The following is a 15,976-nucleotide window of genomic DNA, read 5'->3' on the forward strand; positions in this document are numbered from 1 at the left end:
ATATATTATAACAAAAAATAATAGTTAAAGTTATAATTTGAAGACTATGTCAATATTCAAAACGATATTTATTTCGGATAGAGAAGAAACTAATAGATAGACTACTCATTAATCTTGCAGTCTATTGCCCATATTAATTTTATAGACATTGTTATATTTAAGCTATTAGATTAGATATATTATCCACAGTATTATCTATTGATGGTATATATAACTATGGTAGATGGCAATTATTGTTATAAGCGTTGGGCATCAAATTCAAACTCTTATCAGCAGACGTGCGCGATGACGGTGTGAGACACGCCGGGTTCAAGTAGCCTTTATTCTTCCGTTGACCTGAGATCAATCATAGCAACGGAGGAAGACACGGAACACATCCCCCCAACCCACCACGGCCTGCCCCCGTCGCCGCGGTCCCACCTACCAGTGACATGGCCGAGAACCTTCCTCCCTTGCGTGTATCGTGATGCCAATCTCCAGCATTTATTAACCCCTTCTGTCCGGAGCCTTCCAATTCTACGATTCCGCTCCGCGCAAGAACTCCCGATTCCGCGCTTCCCTTTTTCCCTGCGCCCCACGAGCAATGGCCCAGGTATCGTGAAATTCGCAAAATTTTCTCGTCGATTTTCATTTGGAATTTGAGGCACCGTAGTTTGCTTCGGTGAGTAACGATGTTAGGAATCGCAAATTATTCACTCTTTCCAACGATTTTGTTTGGTGGAAACATGTTGTGTCGCCATTGGATCTGATATCTCAACAGATGAATGCGTCCGCTTGACTAGCGATTTGAGGGTGTGATCTGTAGGTTAAGAATGATCGAAACGTTTAAGGAGTACGAAACTTGTGTATCCAATAATAGGTTTAGATCACGCCGGACTGGAGAAATGGGTTCTGGATAGATCTATGATTGTTCTTTGGATGCTTCCCCTAGATGTTTGGTTTCGATGTTCTGAAAAGCGTTGTTTTGGGAGACATTTTTGGGTCTCGGTTATGCTAGATGCCTAGTTTTGTCAGTCAAACTACAAGTTGTACGAGTTCATGACATAATGGTCAATTAATTAGCTATTTGAAGGCTACAGGGCTTCGTCGAAATTTCAATTGATGAGTACTATATTTTGAATTGTTACTACATTCCCTTTTTATGCTTGCCGTAGAAAGTGCTTGAAATGCAGTGAGTCTCTGTAGTGGATATTGGGCTTCGATAATAAGCTGAGAAGACCTCCATAAGTCTAAATAGGAAAAATTGAAAAATGCAGAGTAGGCCCAACTGAACACGTATATGTACCTTAATAGGCTAAATTATTTACCTTCATTGGGATGAAGTCCAAGCACTTGTTTCTAACTTCCATGGTAGAAAACATTAGCCCAGTTATGTGCAGAATTGGTTACGGTTTTCAGGTCATCATAGAACATGCATGCTTTCATCTAATCTATCTGGGAACTACTTTAATTTGGTCAAAAAGTATTATACAATTATATAAGATGCGACATACTGTTTATGCATGTATTATTCTTCAGATAAAGGGTTGAAAAAATGCATACGATGCAGTGTTGTTTAGGAAGCAACAACTCATATAGACGGTCTTAACCATGGGAAGGTTGTTGAGTTATGATGTGTCTGGAGTTTGGATAAGCACGTCTGTACTGCGCTCTTTTTTTATTCAGTGGAAAATAATTATACAATCAAATTGTTCCTCCAAACTTTGTTCTGTGATGCAGACTGTTGTACTCAGGGTTGGCATGTCCTGTGAAGGCTGTGTTGGAGCTGTTAAGCGGGTTCTGGGCAAAATGGAAGGTTGTTTTGCCGCTTGTTTTACTATTTCTGTTTTGCTTCTATTATCTATTTCAGTTTCTATCAGGCACTGTATGCAATGTTCTAGCTCATTTGTTCTAACTTCCAACTTGAATCTCAACTAACCCAGGCAAATATTGTAAGTTGCAACTGGTGCTGGGTGAGGCTCTGGTGAAATGACCCATAAAATTCTTGGAGGAAACTTGGCATGTTTTCCCAAATTTTCTTTATTACAGCTAGTCAGCAAATTGATGGGTTGCCTGAGTGAATTGAACATTAACTACTGGAATGTCGTTTAAGAAAATAGCAGATGTTCCTTTTCCTTAAACTTGTGGTTTCAAAGGATAGAACTTGAAGCAGCTAATTTCGTTGCATGATTTAAAGTTTTATTTTGGCTAGTAATGCCATTTTTGAGGAGCAACTTTCCATAATGGAATGAAGCCATACTCATAACTTTTAAGGATAGAACTTGGAACGTGTTAGTAGGATGTGTTGCATCATATTGTAATCAAATTCCACGATCCTACTGTCACACTATATTTATCTCTGTCTATGCTAAGAGTTGTAATGAAATTTGTCAAATTACCTTGCTATAGCATTCCTATATGTTACTGGTCTAACTTCTAAGGCAATTGCTTGGACACTGGTCTTAAATAATCGAGTTTTTGCAATTGACTGTGAACAGATTGGTCAGTTAAATGTACTTGTACCTATTTGTTAAGATATTTCTTGGTTGGAATTCGTCCACAGTTTTGATTTGTTGCCACCTGATGTTGGAATCTAAATATATGCATCATTCCTATGGTAGGTGTTGAGTCTTTCGACGTAGACATCAAGGAGCAGAAGGTCACAGTGAAGGGTAATGTAACACCTGATGCTGTTCTGCAAACTGTTTCAAAGACAGGCAAGAAGACTTCGTTCTGGGAGGCTGAGCCCGTGACCAACCAATCCACGGCACCTGCTGATGCTACAGCTGCTGCGTCTTGAGAAGTCATCTATTACCTCCAGTATCTGAAGTTTGATATAACATTGTTCTGTGGAAGTGTCTAGCAAGAATACAAATGGGCCTGTTCGGATGGTATTTAGTTTTGAGTTTATTACAAATAATGGCAAACTGCTAGTTAAATTTGTATACTTCTTGTTAAGATTTTTATTCCTACTCTAATATGGTTTGATTATTTGGGAAGGTAATTTGACAATTTGTTGTATGATGTGATATGTGATGTCTTTTATTAAGTTTAGGCCTTCGCTTCATCGACCAGTATTATTAGCATTAGCAATTACTATGTCCATTGTTTTTTATAATTCTCATTCAGGACATGTATGGACATTTTTGTAGTTTCCAGTACACATGCTGAACTGACAGTCAGATGGTTGCTGACGCAGAATCACCCAAACAACAATCCAATTATTGATCCAATGGATCGTTGTCATGTACCCCTCTAGACGACGAACTCATTCCTCTCACTAAAAATTTGAACTTTTTCGTATTTACAGCAAATTAAAACAAATACTGTTTAAATAAGGGCGAAGTAACCCAAAAAGCACATCAAAATTTAAAATTTTATAATTTGAAAACATGCACAAAGTTCACCAAATTGGATTTTGGAATTTCCTCAAATTTCTGGATTTATTTGGTTGAAGTTTGTGAAATTCAAATTTGAATTCTATTTGTTTGTATCCTTGAAAAATAACAAACCATGCTTACGATGAGTAATATAAAGCTACCGTATACGACTATCGTATATGTATGCGAATCTCATAGGATTTCCTAGATTCCCAGAGCATACGATTATATCTAGGAAAGAAGTCCTTGTATGTGTGCAAACTACACGCAGGTTTTAGGATATCCCTTAAACAATAGAGTTTATCCCTAAATCTAACGATGATAGAATCCTACTCGAAAAAAAGTTCAGATTGCTACATGACAACCTCTATATATATATGGAGTTAGGGGACCCTGTGGACGACAGATCCATTCAAGTCATTCAAGCCTCAAGAATGTATTTCCGATCTAAATTAGTAATTCTCCGAGACTACATACGAGGAGCTATTGACAAGGTTTAGATCTATTTAGGATAGCTAAGACCTAGCTCCTTGTAAACAGTCTTGGAGATCAATATAAGACAAACAAGATATAGAGCTATTATTCTAAAAAAGGCCTGAACATATATACATCTCTATGTGTGACGTGTGATTCGACTACAAGGAGTATCCCCTACTTCATTCATGAATTTGTAAGATCGGTGGTTCACAAATTGTCGACAATTCCTAAACCCATAAATTCTTTCTAGGTCAAATCCTATTCTCCTCCCGTTACAACACAACTCAATCAGTCCAGCATCTTTGTCCACATTTTCTAATTATCTGAATTTCAAAACAGGCCAAAACATGTTATCCTCTATTCCCTTCTCAGCTCACCCTCAGTCCCAGCTAGAATTTTTTGTTTTTATATTTTCAAATTTCCAATTAGCAAAATTAGGCACCCACTTCAAAAAATTGCAACAATAACCTTCTGTCACCTGTTGGAAGGGCGACACCTACCTGTCGCCCATCCAATGGGAGATAGGTTGAGGTGGCACGCCAGCGTGGCAGTCGCCTGATGTGGTCCAGCACCTATCGCCCGATCAGAGGGTGGCACCTTCTTGTCACCCGTTGCAAGGACCAAAGGTTCCTGTTGCCCAACCAACAGGAGACATGTGGCTAAAGGTTTGGTGTGTTGTTGCCTCTAGGGTTTGCGTCGTTTGATTTCAGTTTGCGGAAGGATATGCATCTCTTGTCACCATTCATTGTTTTCAATGTAGTTTATTTTAACAATTTATTATTTTTGAAAGAATTTCATATGTGGGATCGTTGGACAAAGAGAGTTGAAGATGAAAATTTTATTTGCACACCCCAACAGACAGGATGGCATGTACAATACATTTTTCAACTAACCTAGCCATGTACCGCCTCGAAACCTAACATGCCTTAGGAAATGTAAAAACCCGATTACAACCTCAACTCTACTAAGTGCAATGTGGATACTTTCCCTTGCGCGCACCATCTAGACTTGCCTCATACGCCCGACATGACATTTCGCGCTTCCTCTCCCTCTCTACCTCACATGCATCTTCCTTCTTGCAGGTTTGCTCCTCCATCAGCTTCTGCTGCTCCTCCCGCATGCGTTTGCGCTCACCCTCTCTCCTCTCGTCCGCTTCCATTTGATGGAATCGTCTCCATGCCGCTCAGTGCTCCTCATGCAGGAGGAACACATCTGCTGGCGACTACTTAGTGTCTATACATTGTACGAAGTCACAGAGTGGTGGCAAAGACTACAACAGAGACAAAATGATCAATGGTAAATGACAGATAGATGTGAAGTAGTTTGGCCACAAGTGTTTACTTGGTGGTAGCCACCATGGATGCTGCCCTCGAGTGGATCATACTCGTAGTTCAGATACATGAAGAACCTTCTTCCATAGGTATCGAAGAAGTTGGTAGACTTGTTCAGCCTACAAAGGTCTCCACACCGATATATAGTGTACTGGTGATGGGAGTATGCCCAATCTTCCGAAGGTAATATGATAAGTTGATTGGTGGCGTTGATGATCTAATGGCTTCAACTAGAACAGATCGAGAACTCTCGCAACCACTACACTACTATTCTGTTGTTATCAACCGTGCCAAGATGCGTTGACATTGCCAAGAAGTCTTTTCCTGTAAGCAAATCGAGAATACAAGTAAGAACAAGTATATGCAATCTGAATATTGCTAATTACCAATGAAGCACTCGAGTTGGGGTTCCACAAACAGAACAAGAGGTGAAACTATTTAAATCATAATAATCTAAGCAAAACCTGAGCCTAAACTATGACAACTACTATATATATAGAGGGGACGTAAGGAGGTCGACCTAGGATTGTGCAGTTGCAGAAAGAGGCGCATACAACCTGGACTCCGATACTAACACGCTTAGAAGACTCGATAAGGCCACAACAATGATGCAACACCTATTTTAATGACTCTAATTAATCTATAAGGAATCTATAGTTGAGACTAGATCCATTAGAAATGGCTCATTATAATCTTTTCAGCAAGTCCAAAAACATCTCAATTGGACTTTGTATGCAAAAGTTATGCCAATTTTATTGACATACTATTCTGAGACTCCGAGCAGACTTTGGAGTTCGAGTAGGACTTGACTTGGAGTCTGGGTAAACTTGTCCTTTGAGTGATGACGTCTAGACAAGCTTGAGATACTTCTCCCTTATTCCTAAGTAACAAAACATAACAAGAATTTAGTAGCAACCCATCCAAGAAAGTATGAACAACGAGAAATGAGTTCACCTGATGGTTTAATTGCCATGCACGTGCTCTTGTAATTGGTCTTTTATCTCTTGAGGGGTAGTTTTGCATGTATCCGAAGGAGTGATGTCCTCATCATCATCCTCCTCTTGAATTGGAGTCGTCCTTGACTCAAGCTCATCTTCTTCTCCTAAGTATGGCTTCAAATCTGAAATGTTAAACGTGGGATTAACCTTAAAATCTGCAGGTAGATCCAATTTATATGCATTGTTATTTATTTTCTCAATTATCTTAAATGGACTATCAGCTCTAGGCATCAAGTTTGATTTTCTTAATTCTAGAAACCTATCCTTTCTCAAATGCAACCAAACACCTCTCTCTCTCTCTCATGCTCTCACCCCCTCTTCGGCGGTCAGATCTTCCAAGGGCTTAGAACCTTCGATCTCCATCAGAGGTTGGGCTAGCTTTGCATCAGATCTTTCAATCTTTCTCGAATCGAGTCCTTTCTTGAATCAAGGTATCCTCAAGCCTCAGCTTTTCTCCTTTTCTTTTTGCGGATGAATCTCAAATCTCTTTAGTCAATAGTGTTGTTCTTAATCATAGATATCTTTTCCTAGGGCTTATCACTCGATCGATTCATGAGAAAAGTGTGTTTTAGGGCTAAATTGTGGAAATTGGAACATCCATGTCAGAACATCGGATATGATCGAAACATCTGACTAAACTTTCAAAGCATCTGATGTTCATAGAACTTAGCCATAAAACCTCACTTTGTGCGCAAACTTGTTTTCTATCTTATCAATAAATCTCAGTATATATCTCTCTCTATCTGTCTAGAATCTGTCAGCATGTCTGGTCGTGGTGATGAGGCTCATCGTTATTTTCATCCAGATGGATATTGGTATGGTCATACTTTTGAAGATTCAGATGATGAACTAATAATGCAAACATATGAGAGAAGGACAAAGCAAAGAGCAGATTCCATTCTCAAGTTGATAGACAAGAAATCAAAAGGGGAAAGAGGTCGGCTGGGAGAACTCAAAATCAAATCTAACTCCACCTGTTCCTAGTGAGTTGCCTCACAGTGGCTCCAACAGAGACGCTCAGGCAACCAATGTATCTAGGTGGTCAGATGCCACCCAGGAGAACTAGGGAAACTGGCACTGGCTCTAGTGCACAAGATGACGCTCAAGCTAACTATGTTGAAGGTGAACCATATGAGTTTGGACCCTTCCACCTATCTAGGCCCTTGAGGGCGACCAATCATCATAGACGTGTTATCAAATACAAAGGGAGAACAAAAGCTGTCAGGGAAGGAAGAAAAGAAAATCCTCTTCTGTTTAACAGGTTAGCTACATATCCTCATTTCTAGTCTCTTTTTCATAGGATATCTATGAGACCGTTATCCTATCCAGGAAGTCACCTGTTTCACTTATGCAATGGATTGATTGGTCTTACATGGAGAGTCTTGACACTCCTAATTTTAATGAAGTCATTGATGCTTGTATGCACCACAACATGAAGAGAATCATGGCCTTTTGAGTATCCATAGTGCAATGATATTATCTATTATTTCTATGCTACCTTGTATGTGGATACAGATTCTGCAAGGACCATGCATTGGATAACAAATGGCACTTGGTACAAGGTGAAGTACAAACACTTTGCTACGCACTTGGGTTTTACGAGTAGTGATCTGCACAACAAAGAGAGGATCCATGATGAGCTAGTCATTACTATTGTTGACATGAAGTACATGTATGATCTGAACAAACCCTATCAGCTAGGTAAAACCACTGGACTCATTTCTCTATATTTCTACTTCAACAAATAGTTCAGAAAGTCTCTAGCACCTAAGGATGGAGATTCTAGCAATATCAATTATTGCACAAGAAATCTTTCGCATCGGATGAAGGAAATTCAAAGAACTTTTGATGTGTTTGATTTTATTTGGGTGGAAATAAGGCTCATATCCATTGATCCAAAGAGAGGGTGTGTATATGCTCCTTGTATTATGTGCATGATTAAGAAAGTGACAAAGTGTATCTTCCACAAAGAAATGAGGCATACCGACTTGCAGATTTGACTCATTAAAGAACAAAAGTCTAGAGAAAGCGCCCCTCCTCCAGTAAGCAGGGACAACTCATCTTGGGACATTCCACCTTAGTTAGTCCAATCTACATCTACTTGGAATGCCCTCAAAGCTATCTTTTGCATGTGTAAAAACACTTATAGGCGTGTTAAAAAAGATAGGGCTGCAAGGAAGAAGCTGACTTCCAGCGTAAAGGAGATTCACAGGCACCTGAACATCTAGCCTGCGTGTTCTCTAGATGATTCAGAGGTAGAATCAAGTGATGAAGATGTTATTGAGGGTCCCTTCCATCAAAATATCCAAGAAGAAGAAGAAGAAGAAGAAGAAGTAGATGAAGAAGAAAGCCAGGAGGAGAGTGACTAGTTTTTCTACTAAGTTCTTTTTCTTCCATTTTGGTGTCTTGAAGCCAAAGGGGTGAGAAAAAGCTTAGTTGTTCTGTTTCATCTTAGTCCTCCATTTATCTTGTCTTTTAGTTTGTGTGAGAACCTAATCTTGTTAAATTCTTGGAAGTTTAATATTGTGGTGTGCGCTACCTTTAATTATGAAATACATGTATGAATGCTTAATTTGCATTATATGTGTGTTCCATGCCATGCCATGCCATGTCATATTAGCAATCATGTTATATTTATCTTGATTCATAGTTCATGTTTTTTTATGCACCCCATAGATGCCAAGATATAGAGGGAGCTCTCACAAAAATCTCTTTAAAATGTGCATTTGTTTCTCAAAAATAAATTTCTACCAATGCACACTTTTAGGGGGAGCTCACCATATATATTGACTTTCAAAATACATTTCTTTAAATCTCTTATAAGCTTTAATTGGTTTGTCATAAATCACCAAAAAGGGGCGATTCAAAGTGCAGTAAGTCTAGAAAGCGTCACAAGCTCACAATTTGAACACCGAGTCGAATCCTTCATTGTGACATCAGATGTTCTGAGGTTTATATCGGATGCTCTGAAAATTCAGAACTTAGGGTTCTCAGTTTGGGTTTCTTTTTAATATCGGATGTTTCGATGTGCTTTCATCGGATGTTCTGATGTGATTCAGAACGTCCGACTTTCTCAACCTTAGAGGTCTCAGTTTGGGATTAAAGTAAACATCGGATGTTCCAATAGTTGGATCGGATGTTCCGATGATGTCAGAACATCTGGTTTTAGCGAACATAGACCTTTTGGTCTCAATTTAATTCTCCACATCGGATGTTTTGGTGTGTTGGTTTTACCAGATCTAGGTTAGGCTTTTGAGTTCAAATTTGTTATTTCGACCTGATCGGATGTTCCGATATGGAGTTCAGAACATCCAACGTGAGTTAAAAAGGTGTCCAATGGCTAGTTTTTTAAGGGGTCTCTTTATATACCCCTTCCTCTTTTCACTCCATACCTCCTTCCCATTTTGAATCAGAAAGCTCTCTAAAGCAAGAAGCCCATTTCCTCTCCCAAGAAAGTGTTCCACCTTTGAGAGGGATTTGAAAAGAGAGTTTTGAGTTTGCATTCTTTTATCTTGGAGTTTGAGAACTCCTAGACGGCTAGGACTTGCTCACGAGCCACCAACACATTTATGATGCGCTGTTAGAAAGTTTGTGAAGGCCGAATTTCACCTCCGCAAGGGAAAAAATACCACAAGGAAGCCGAGTAGTGCTTTTTACAACCTCAAGAGAAAAAGGGTTGAAAGAAACCCAGCTCAAGTATGACCGAGCCCCTCAACAGAGATGTAGGATCCCCTCAAGGATCCATACTTTAGGAACAACATCATCATCTCTCCATCCTTCTGTCATTTCGCATAATCGCTTTACTTTATTGCATGTTCATAAATTGCTTTGTGTTAATCCTTGTGTTTATATCTCATATAAGATTGCATCTTGTTACTTTCTTTAGAGTAGATTTATTTCATATTTAATTTCATTTAGACAAAATTTCATCTTGTTCAGAGTATTTTCAGAAAAAGGCCTATTCACCCCCCTCTAGGCTGCCATCTCAATCCTTCAAGATGGTGACTAGCTAGAGACATTCTGGAACGACCTGCAAATTTTTTTGCACCACCTCAATATCAGTGACTTTGTCCCCCAGTACCCGGAGGTTGTTGGTGAGGCTCATGATCCTCATGGCGGAGTCTTCAACAGACTCACCATCTTTGAACTTGATCTCTCCGAGCTTGCGTTGCAGCTTCTGTGCATTCACTTCTCTAACACACTCGACGTCGATGTGCATCGTCTTGATCGTGTCCCAGGTGTCCTTGATGGCGAGAGTGGACAAATCTCCAATGGCATGGTGTGGAGAATGATGAATAGCGCCAACTTATCGTCATGGTAGTCACCGCCGCCAGGTTCAATTGCCTCCCAAAGGCCTTGCACCTACAGGTTCACGCACATCACAAGTGCCCAATCGGTGTAGTTCATCCGTGTGAATGTGGGGTAGACCATCGAGCCTGATGCCTCTTTGACGACATGCTGCACGACCACCTCTCGGCCACTATCTTCACGGTGCTGTGGCCGGCACAGAGGAGGTGGTGGTGATCTACAGCGGCCTCGGTGTGGAGGAGTCCTCGACTGCACTCCCACAGGAGCCCACAACGACATAGCTGCACTTGTATCGACAACACAGGCTCTTCTACCAAATGTTGGACTCAACCGTGATGAACACACATGAACACGCTAGAGATTTTTGTGCTGCGACGCTGCTGCAACTTCTCTACTCTGTTCCTCTTATATAACAGTAAGAAAGCAACTCTAAAACATGGCCATAACTGGCTATAATGGCCCTAATGGCTTTAAAAAGGAGTAAAATCACCACTAAACAAGGAGTAAAAACACCACTAATTGTGGTTGTTACAATAAGATTTATTCTAACAAAGTTGTTATTGTATCGTGCCTGTCAAATTATCTCTACTTAACATATTTAGGAACTACAATGGAGAACAGCTATGCTCCCGTTCCCTCAAAAGAAAAAGCTATGCTCCCACGCTTTATAGTTGATTAAAAACTTTCCAGATGTTTGAAAAAGAATTGTTGAATGGTTAAAGTGAGCACCAGAGAAAAGTAGGCATCATGACTGAAAAAAATCAAATGGGTAGATATGGACATATATAAACTCATATTATTTATAGTAGTATACATGTGCTAATTTTTTATTTTGCACATTAGATCATTACTCCAAAGATCTTTTCATGCATATTTCTCTATATCAGCATTTATTTTTAATGAAGAAATTATTTGGAGCATGTACAAATGGCATCCTGCATAGCATTCTATATGTTGCAAACATTACTTTCTGTGATACTTATCTATCTTCAGGGTTCTATTGAGATGCCACATGTGTCAAAATTTTAGATAGTTCATTTATTGATATTGCCATTTATAAAAACTTTTTTCTGAACATTCTCAGACACCATAGAGCTCATTGTTGTGAAAGATGGAGTGCACTCATATTATATGTAGTAGTAAACATATGCTAAATATCTTTTAAAATTTTGCATATTAGATCTTTACTCCAAAGATCTTTTCATCCATATTTCTCTATAATCAGAATTTTATTTTTAATGCTTCCTGATGAAGAAATTATTTGGAGCATGTACAGATGCCATCCTGTATAGCACTCTATATGTTGCACCATTACTTTTTGTGGCACTTGGCTATCTTCTGGATTCTATTGAGGTGCCACATGTGTCCAGACTTTACATTGTTAATTTATTGATATTGCTATATATAACAACTTCTCTTAACGTTCTCGGACCCCACAAAGCTAATTGTTGTGGAAGATGGAATGCACTCATAGGGATGAACAAGTCTATCTGTCTAGAAAAGGAGGTCTTCGGACTATCCCATTCATCATCGGTAATACCTCTTCCACTCTAATGCTGTAGGAAAACTGGAGGTACGCTCGTTAGAATATTTTTTAATAAATCACTATGGAACTGCGACAACCCCCTGATACTTTTGTTGTGTTTTTGTCTACTAACTTCTTATTCCAAACATAGACCCTCTAATTATCAATTTCTCATGTCATTCTATCAAAGATTTCGAGTCAGTGCTAATCTTATAGACGGCGCTTAATTTTTCATAAAAATTGTTATTATAATATTTAATATGCAATACTTTTATAACCTACATGTTTTTCGTAATTTTCAGCAAGTGAGGGATGTGAACGTATTGTAAGCGCAGCAATCAGCACAAATATTATCTTATACTTGACCAAGGAGTACCATATGGAGGCTGCAACAAGTGCAGTAGTTTTATTTGCCCACCAAGCAGCCACAAGTTTCTTACCTATCTTTGGGGCTATTGTGTCTGATCAACTATTGGGACGCTTCCTCACGATTTCAGTCACACTTTTTGCATGCACAATTGTAAGATCTAACTACATACCTATCTACAAACTATTTTTTTACAATAGGTAGTTAAAGATGTAATTTGTATTATTTGATTCAGTGTTTGTTTCCAAACCAGGGAACTGTTCTTCTGTGGTTGACAACAATGGTTCCAAAACTGGTCACAGAAGATTGCGTAATTAAAGAACAGAGTAACCAGAGTTGCCACTCACCAACAACATTACAGCTCTTTGTCTTGTTTACATCCTTAGCGTTCTTGTCAATTGGTGCAAGTGGTGTTCGGCCTTGCACCCTTGCTTTTGGTATCGATCAGTTTGCTCACTGGAGCGGTCCTCAAAAGGACCGCGCACTGAAAGTTCTATTTGACTGGTATTTTGTATCATTGGGTGGATCTCAGATTATTTCTTTGACTCTCCTTGTATACTTGCAAGACAAAATAGGCTGGAAGATTGGTTTTGCCATTCCAGTAGCTATTATGGCATTGGTTACATTTGTAAACATTGCAGCAAGTCCCCTTTACATCAAGGTGAAGCCACAGAAAAGCATATGGGTTAGCTTAGTGCAAGTGATTTTCGTTGCTATCAAGAATCGGCACATTCAATTTCCTGAACCTGGTAATGGTCTGCAATACCACAATATTAGAGGATTGGTAGTGGTTCCATCAAGCAAAATAAGGTATTAATCGCTGATAGCTTACTATTTAAGTACTGAAATTTAATTTTGTAAACATACAAAAAGTGTTTATGAGTTATTCATTGTTTTAAAAACCGTAGGTTCCTGAACAGAGCATGTGTGATGAGGATGGATGCAGACTATTCTAACATGGAAGTGTTCATTTCAAATCCATGGAACGTATGCACGGTTGAGCAAGTCGAGGACCTCAAACGTACACTAAGTGTTGTCCCTATGTGGTCAGCCATGATTACCAGTTCATTGATCCAACAATCTCAATCCTTCAGGGTGCTACAGGCAGACACCATGGACCGCTGTGTCGGTGTCACCAACTTTAAGATACCGGCTGGCTCTATACCAATATTTGAAGTCATTACTTTCACATTGTGGTCAGGATGTTACGAAAGGTACATACTACCAGTTCTGCAAAAGATTACAGGGAGAGAAAAAGTGCTTAGTCACAAGCAGAGAATGGGTATTGGCTTGCTATTTTCTATTGCAACTGCTCTTGCAGCATCTGCAGTGGAGGCTATTCGGAGGAAGGAGGCAATAAAGCAAGGCCTGGTTTACGATGCTGATGGGACTGTTAGCATGTCGGCATTGTGGCTAGCCCCTCAATGTGTTTTCTCTGGCCTTACTAGTGGACTTGGATCAATTGGACAGATCGATTTTTACTATGCAGTGCTACCAAAGACAATGGGTAGCTTGGCATTGACCCTCCACCTCCTCGCAACGGGTATCGCAAATGTTGCAGCTACGGTGATTGTCAAGCTTGTCAAAGTGGTCACAGGTAAGGGTGGAAGAGTAGGTTGGCTTCCTGATAACCTGAACCAAGGACATTATGACTACTACTCTTTTCTACATGCACTGCTTGGTATTGCCAATTTCATCTATTTTGTTGCTTGTTGTTACTGGTTTGAGGAACCAACACCAAACCAACTTGTTGAATCTCATGAAGATGAAGAAGATGGGGCAGAAATATAGGGTCATATATAATGGATGATGCTATGGTTGTAACCTTGCTGTTTAGTGCACCTATTGAACTTTCACTTTTTATGAGTCTCCCATATTTATCAGTTGCATTGTTTTATGTTCATGTCAACAGGTTTTTTCTGTCCTATAGAAAATCTGTTGGTTAAATTAGCACTTTCATGTTTAATTTAATCCATAAATAAATCATGAACATGAACCGATAAACTACCATAATTATATAGAGTATATTCTAGAAATGTATGTAACATGGCTACACATATATCTCTATATTATACTCGATGTCAAAACAGCAAAATACTAAACATAAATAACATGAGTAGATAAATGATCTTTTCGTGGTGAAAGTACTGAGAAGATGTAGTAGAAGTGAGTGACGTAGAGGACCCTGTGACGAAGATGCAATAGTTAATGTTTGTAACATCCCAACTTTTAGCCAAAAAACAAATTTCAAAATTTGTTCAAAAGTAATCAGTTCAAAACATTTTCAAATCAATTTCCAAATATCAAAATCTCTTCTTCCCTTCTTCTGCTCAACCCATCCCTACCTATCAGTCCAGCCCATCTCTCATTTCTTTTCCAGCCGGCCCATTCTCTCTTTCTTTCTTTTCCCTTTAGCTTGGCACACCCCTTCTGGCCTGTTTTTCTATTACGAAGCCCAACCACCCCACCTCTTGGCCCAGCCCACCTTCGGCTCTCCCCTCTCCCTTCCTCCCTCTCCCTCCCATGCCAGCCCAGTCTGGCCTATCACCCCCTTTCTTCCTCCTATCACCACAAACGCACCATGCTGGATCTCTTGCTCCCGTGCGCGCTCGACCGGCTGTGAACCCCAACCACCTCTGCAACCCCGGCAGCTTATCGTGTCGTCCTAGCCAACCCTGGCCCCTCCCTCTCTCTACTTGGTCGCCAAACATAGTGACTGGCGATGAGCTCATAGCTCCCACACGGACCAAGTCATGTATGGCCGACAGCAAGTCACGCCAGCTGCCGTCTTGCTTCTCTACCGCTCTCTCCGTACCAGCACACGTGCAAGGACACCGGTACACTAGCGCTCATTGACATCAGCCCCGCCTTGGTCAAAGCCGCACACCACATCGGTGCATCCACAGTGTAATCTGGTTGGATGCCATGTCTCCCTCTCTCTCCCTCCATCGCCTATAAAAGGCTAGCCAAAGCTGCTTCACCGCCCCCCCCCACAGCTTGTTGTCCACACCGAGCCCATAAACCCCCTTCCTCCCTCTGGTCTCCACCGCTGATGAGATCGAACCGCCCCTCTTTGTCGATCTCCTCGACCAAGCTAGATCCGTCGCCAATATGCCACCCAGAACACCACCCAGACTGCCTCCGCTGTCTCCCACACCTATCTCCCTCCCCTATGCCCTCTCCTGAGCTCCCCATGAGCTCACCAGCCTGCAAGCCATGGCAACTCGCCACCAGCCTGCCTCCACCATTACCCGAAGCTCGGGGATCCTCAAAATGGATCCCCTGTTCTCTTCTTGTAATCCCGATGTTTTCTCCGTCACGAATGGTGGCAAGGAAGGCCATTCCAGGGATGCTCCAGCAAGGTTACTGCCGTGGGTCGTGTTTCCACTGATGGTACCGCCCGATGCCGTTTCGACCATCGACACTATTTCCCCGCCATCTCCCCCTCTCTGTGTCGTGATCCGACGCGTGGGCCCGGCCTTGACACCATTGCTGACACCATCATCTTCCCCCTTCATGCCAAAATTGGGCCTTAGCCCACTGATTGGCCCAATAGTTGTAGACCTAGATATGCTGTAAAGGCCCAAATAAACAGCACCCCTGCCCAAATG

General features: G+C 40.6%; 2 protein-coding genes across 2 annotated transcripts; both read left to right on the top strand.

Moving 5' to 3' along the window:
* The first annotated feature begins 414 nt into the window (after window positions 1–414).
* LOC133886761 (copper transport protein ATX1) lies at window positions 415–3,046 on the top strand. The gene is made up of 3 exons (XM_062326577.1): window positions 415–592; window positions 1,720–1,795; window positions 2,601–3,046. Exons 1-3 carry the CDS (start codon window positions 584–586, stop codon window positions 2,777–2,779), a joined length of 264 nt encoding a protein of 87 aa, XP_062182561.1. The 5' UTR covers window positions 415–583; the 3' UTR covers window positions 2,780–3,046.
* A 9,929-nt stretch (window positions 3,047–12,975) lies between these two features.
* LOC133886347 (protein NRT1/ PTR FAMILY 8.5-like) lies at window positions 12,976–14,156 on the top strand. The gene is made up of 4 exons (XM_062326079.1): window positions 12,976–13,175; window positions 13,274–13,386; window positions 13,460–13,579; window positions 13,687–14,156. Exons 1-4 carry the CDS (start codon window positions 12,976–12,978, stop codon window positions 14,154–14,156), a joined length of 903 nt encoding a protein of 300 aa, XP_062182063.1.
* The last annotated feature ends 1,820 nt before the right edge of the window (window positions 14,157–15,976 follow it).

This window comes from Phragmites australis, chromosome 12 (assembly GCF_958298935.1).
Source record: "Phragmites australis chromosome 12, lpPhrAust1.1, whole genome shotgun sequence".
NCBI lineage: Eukaryota > Viridiplantae > Streptophyta > Magnoliopsida > Poales > Poaceae > Phragmites > Phragmites australis.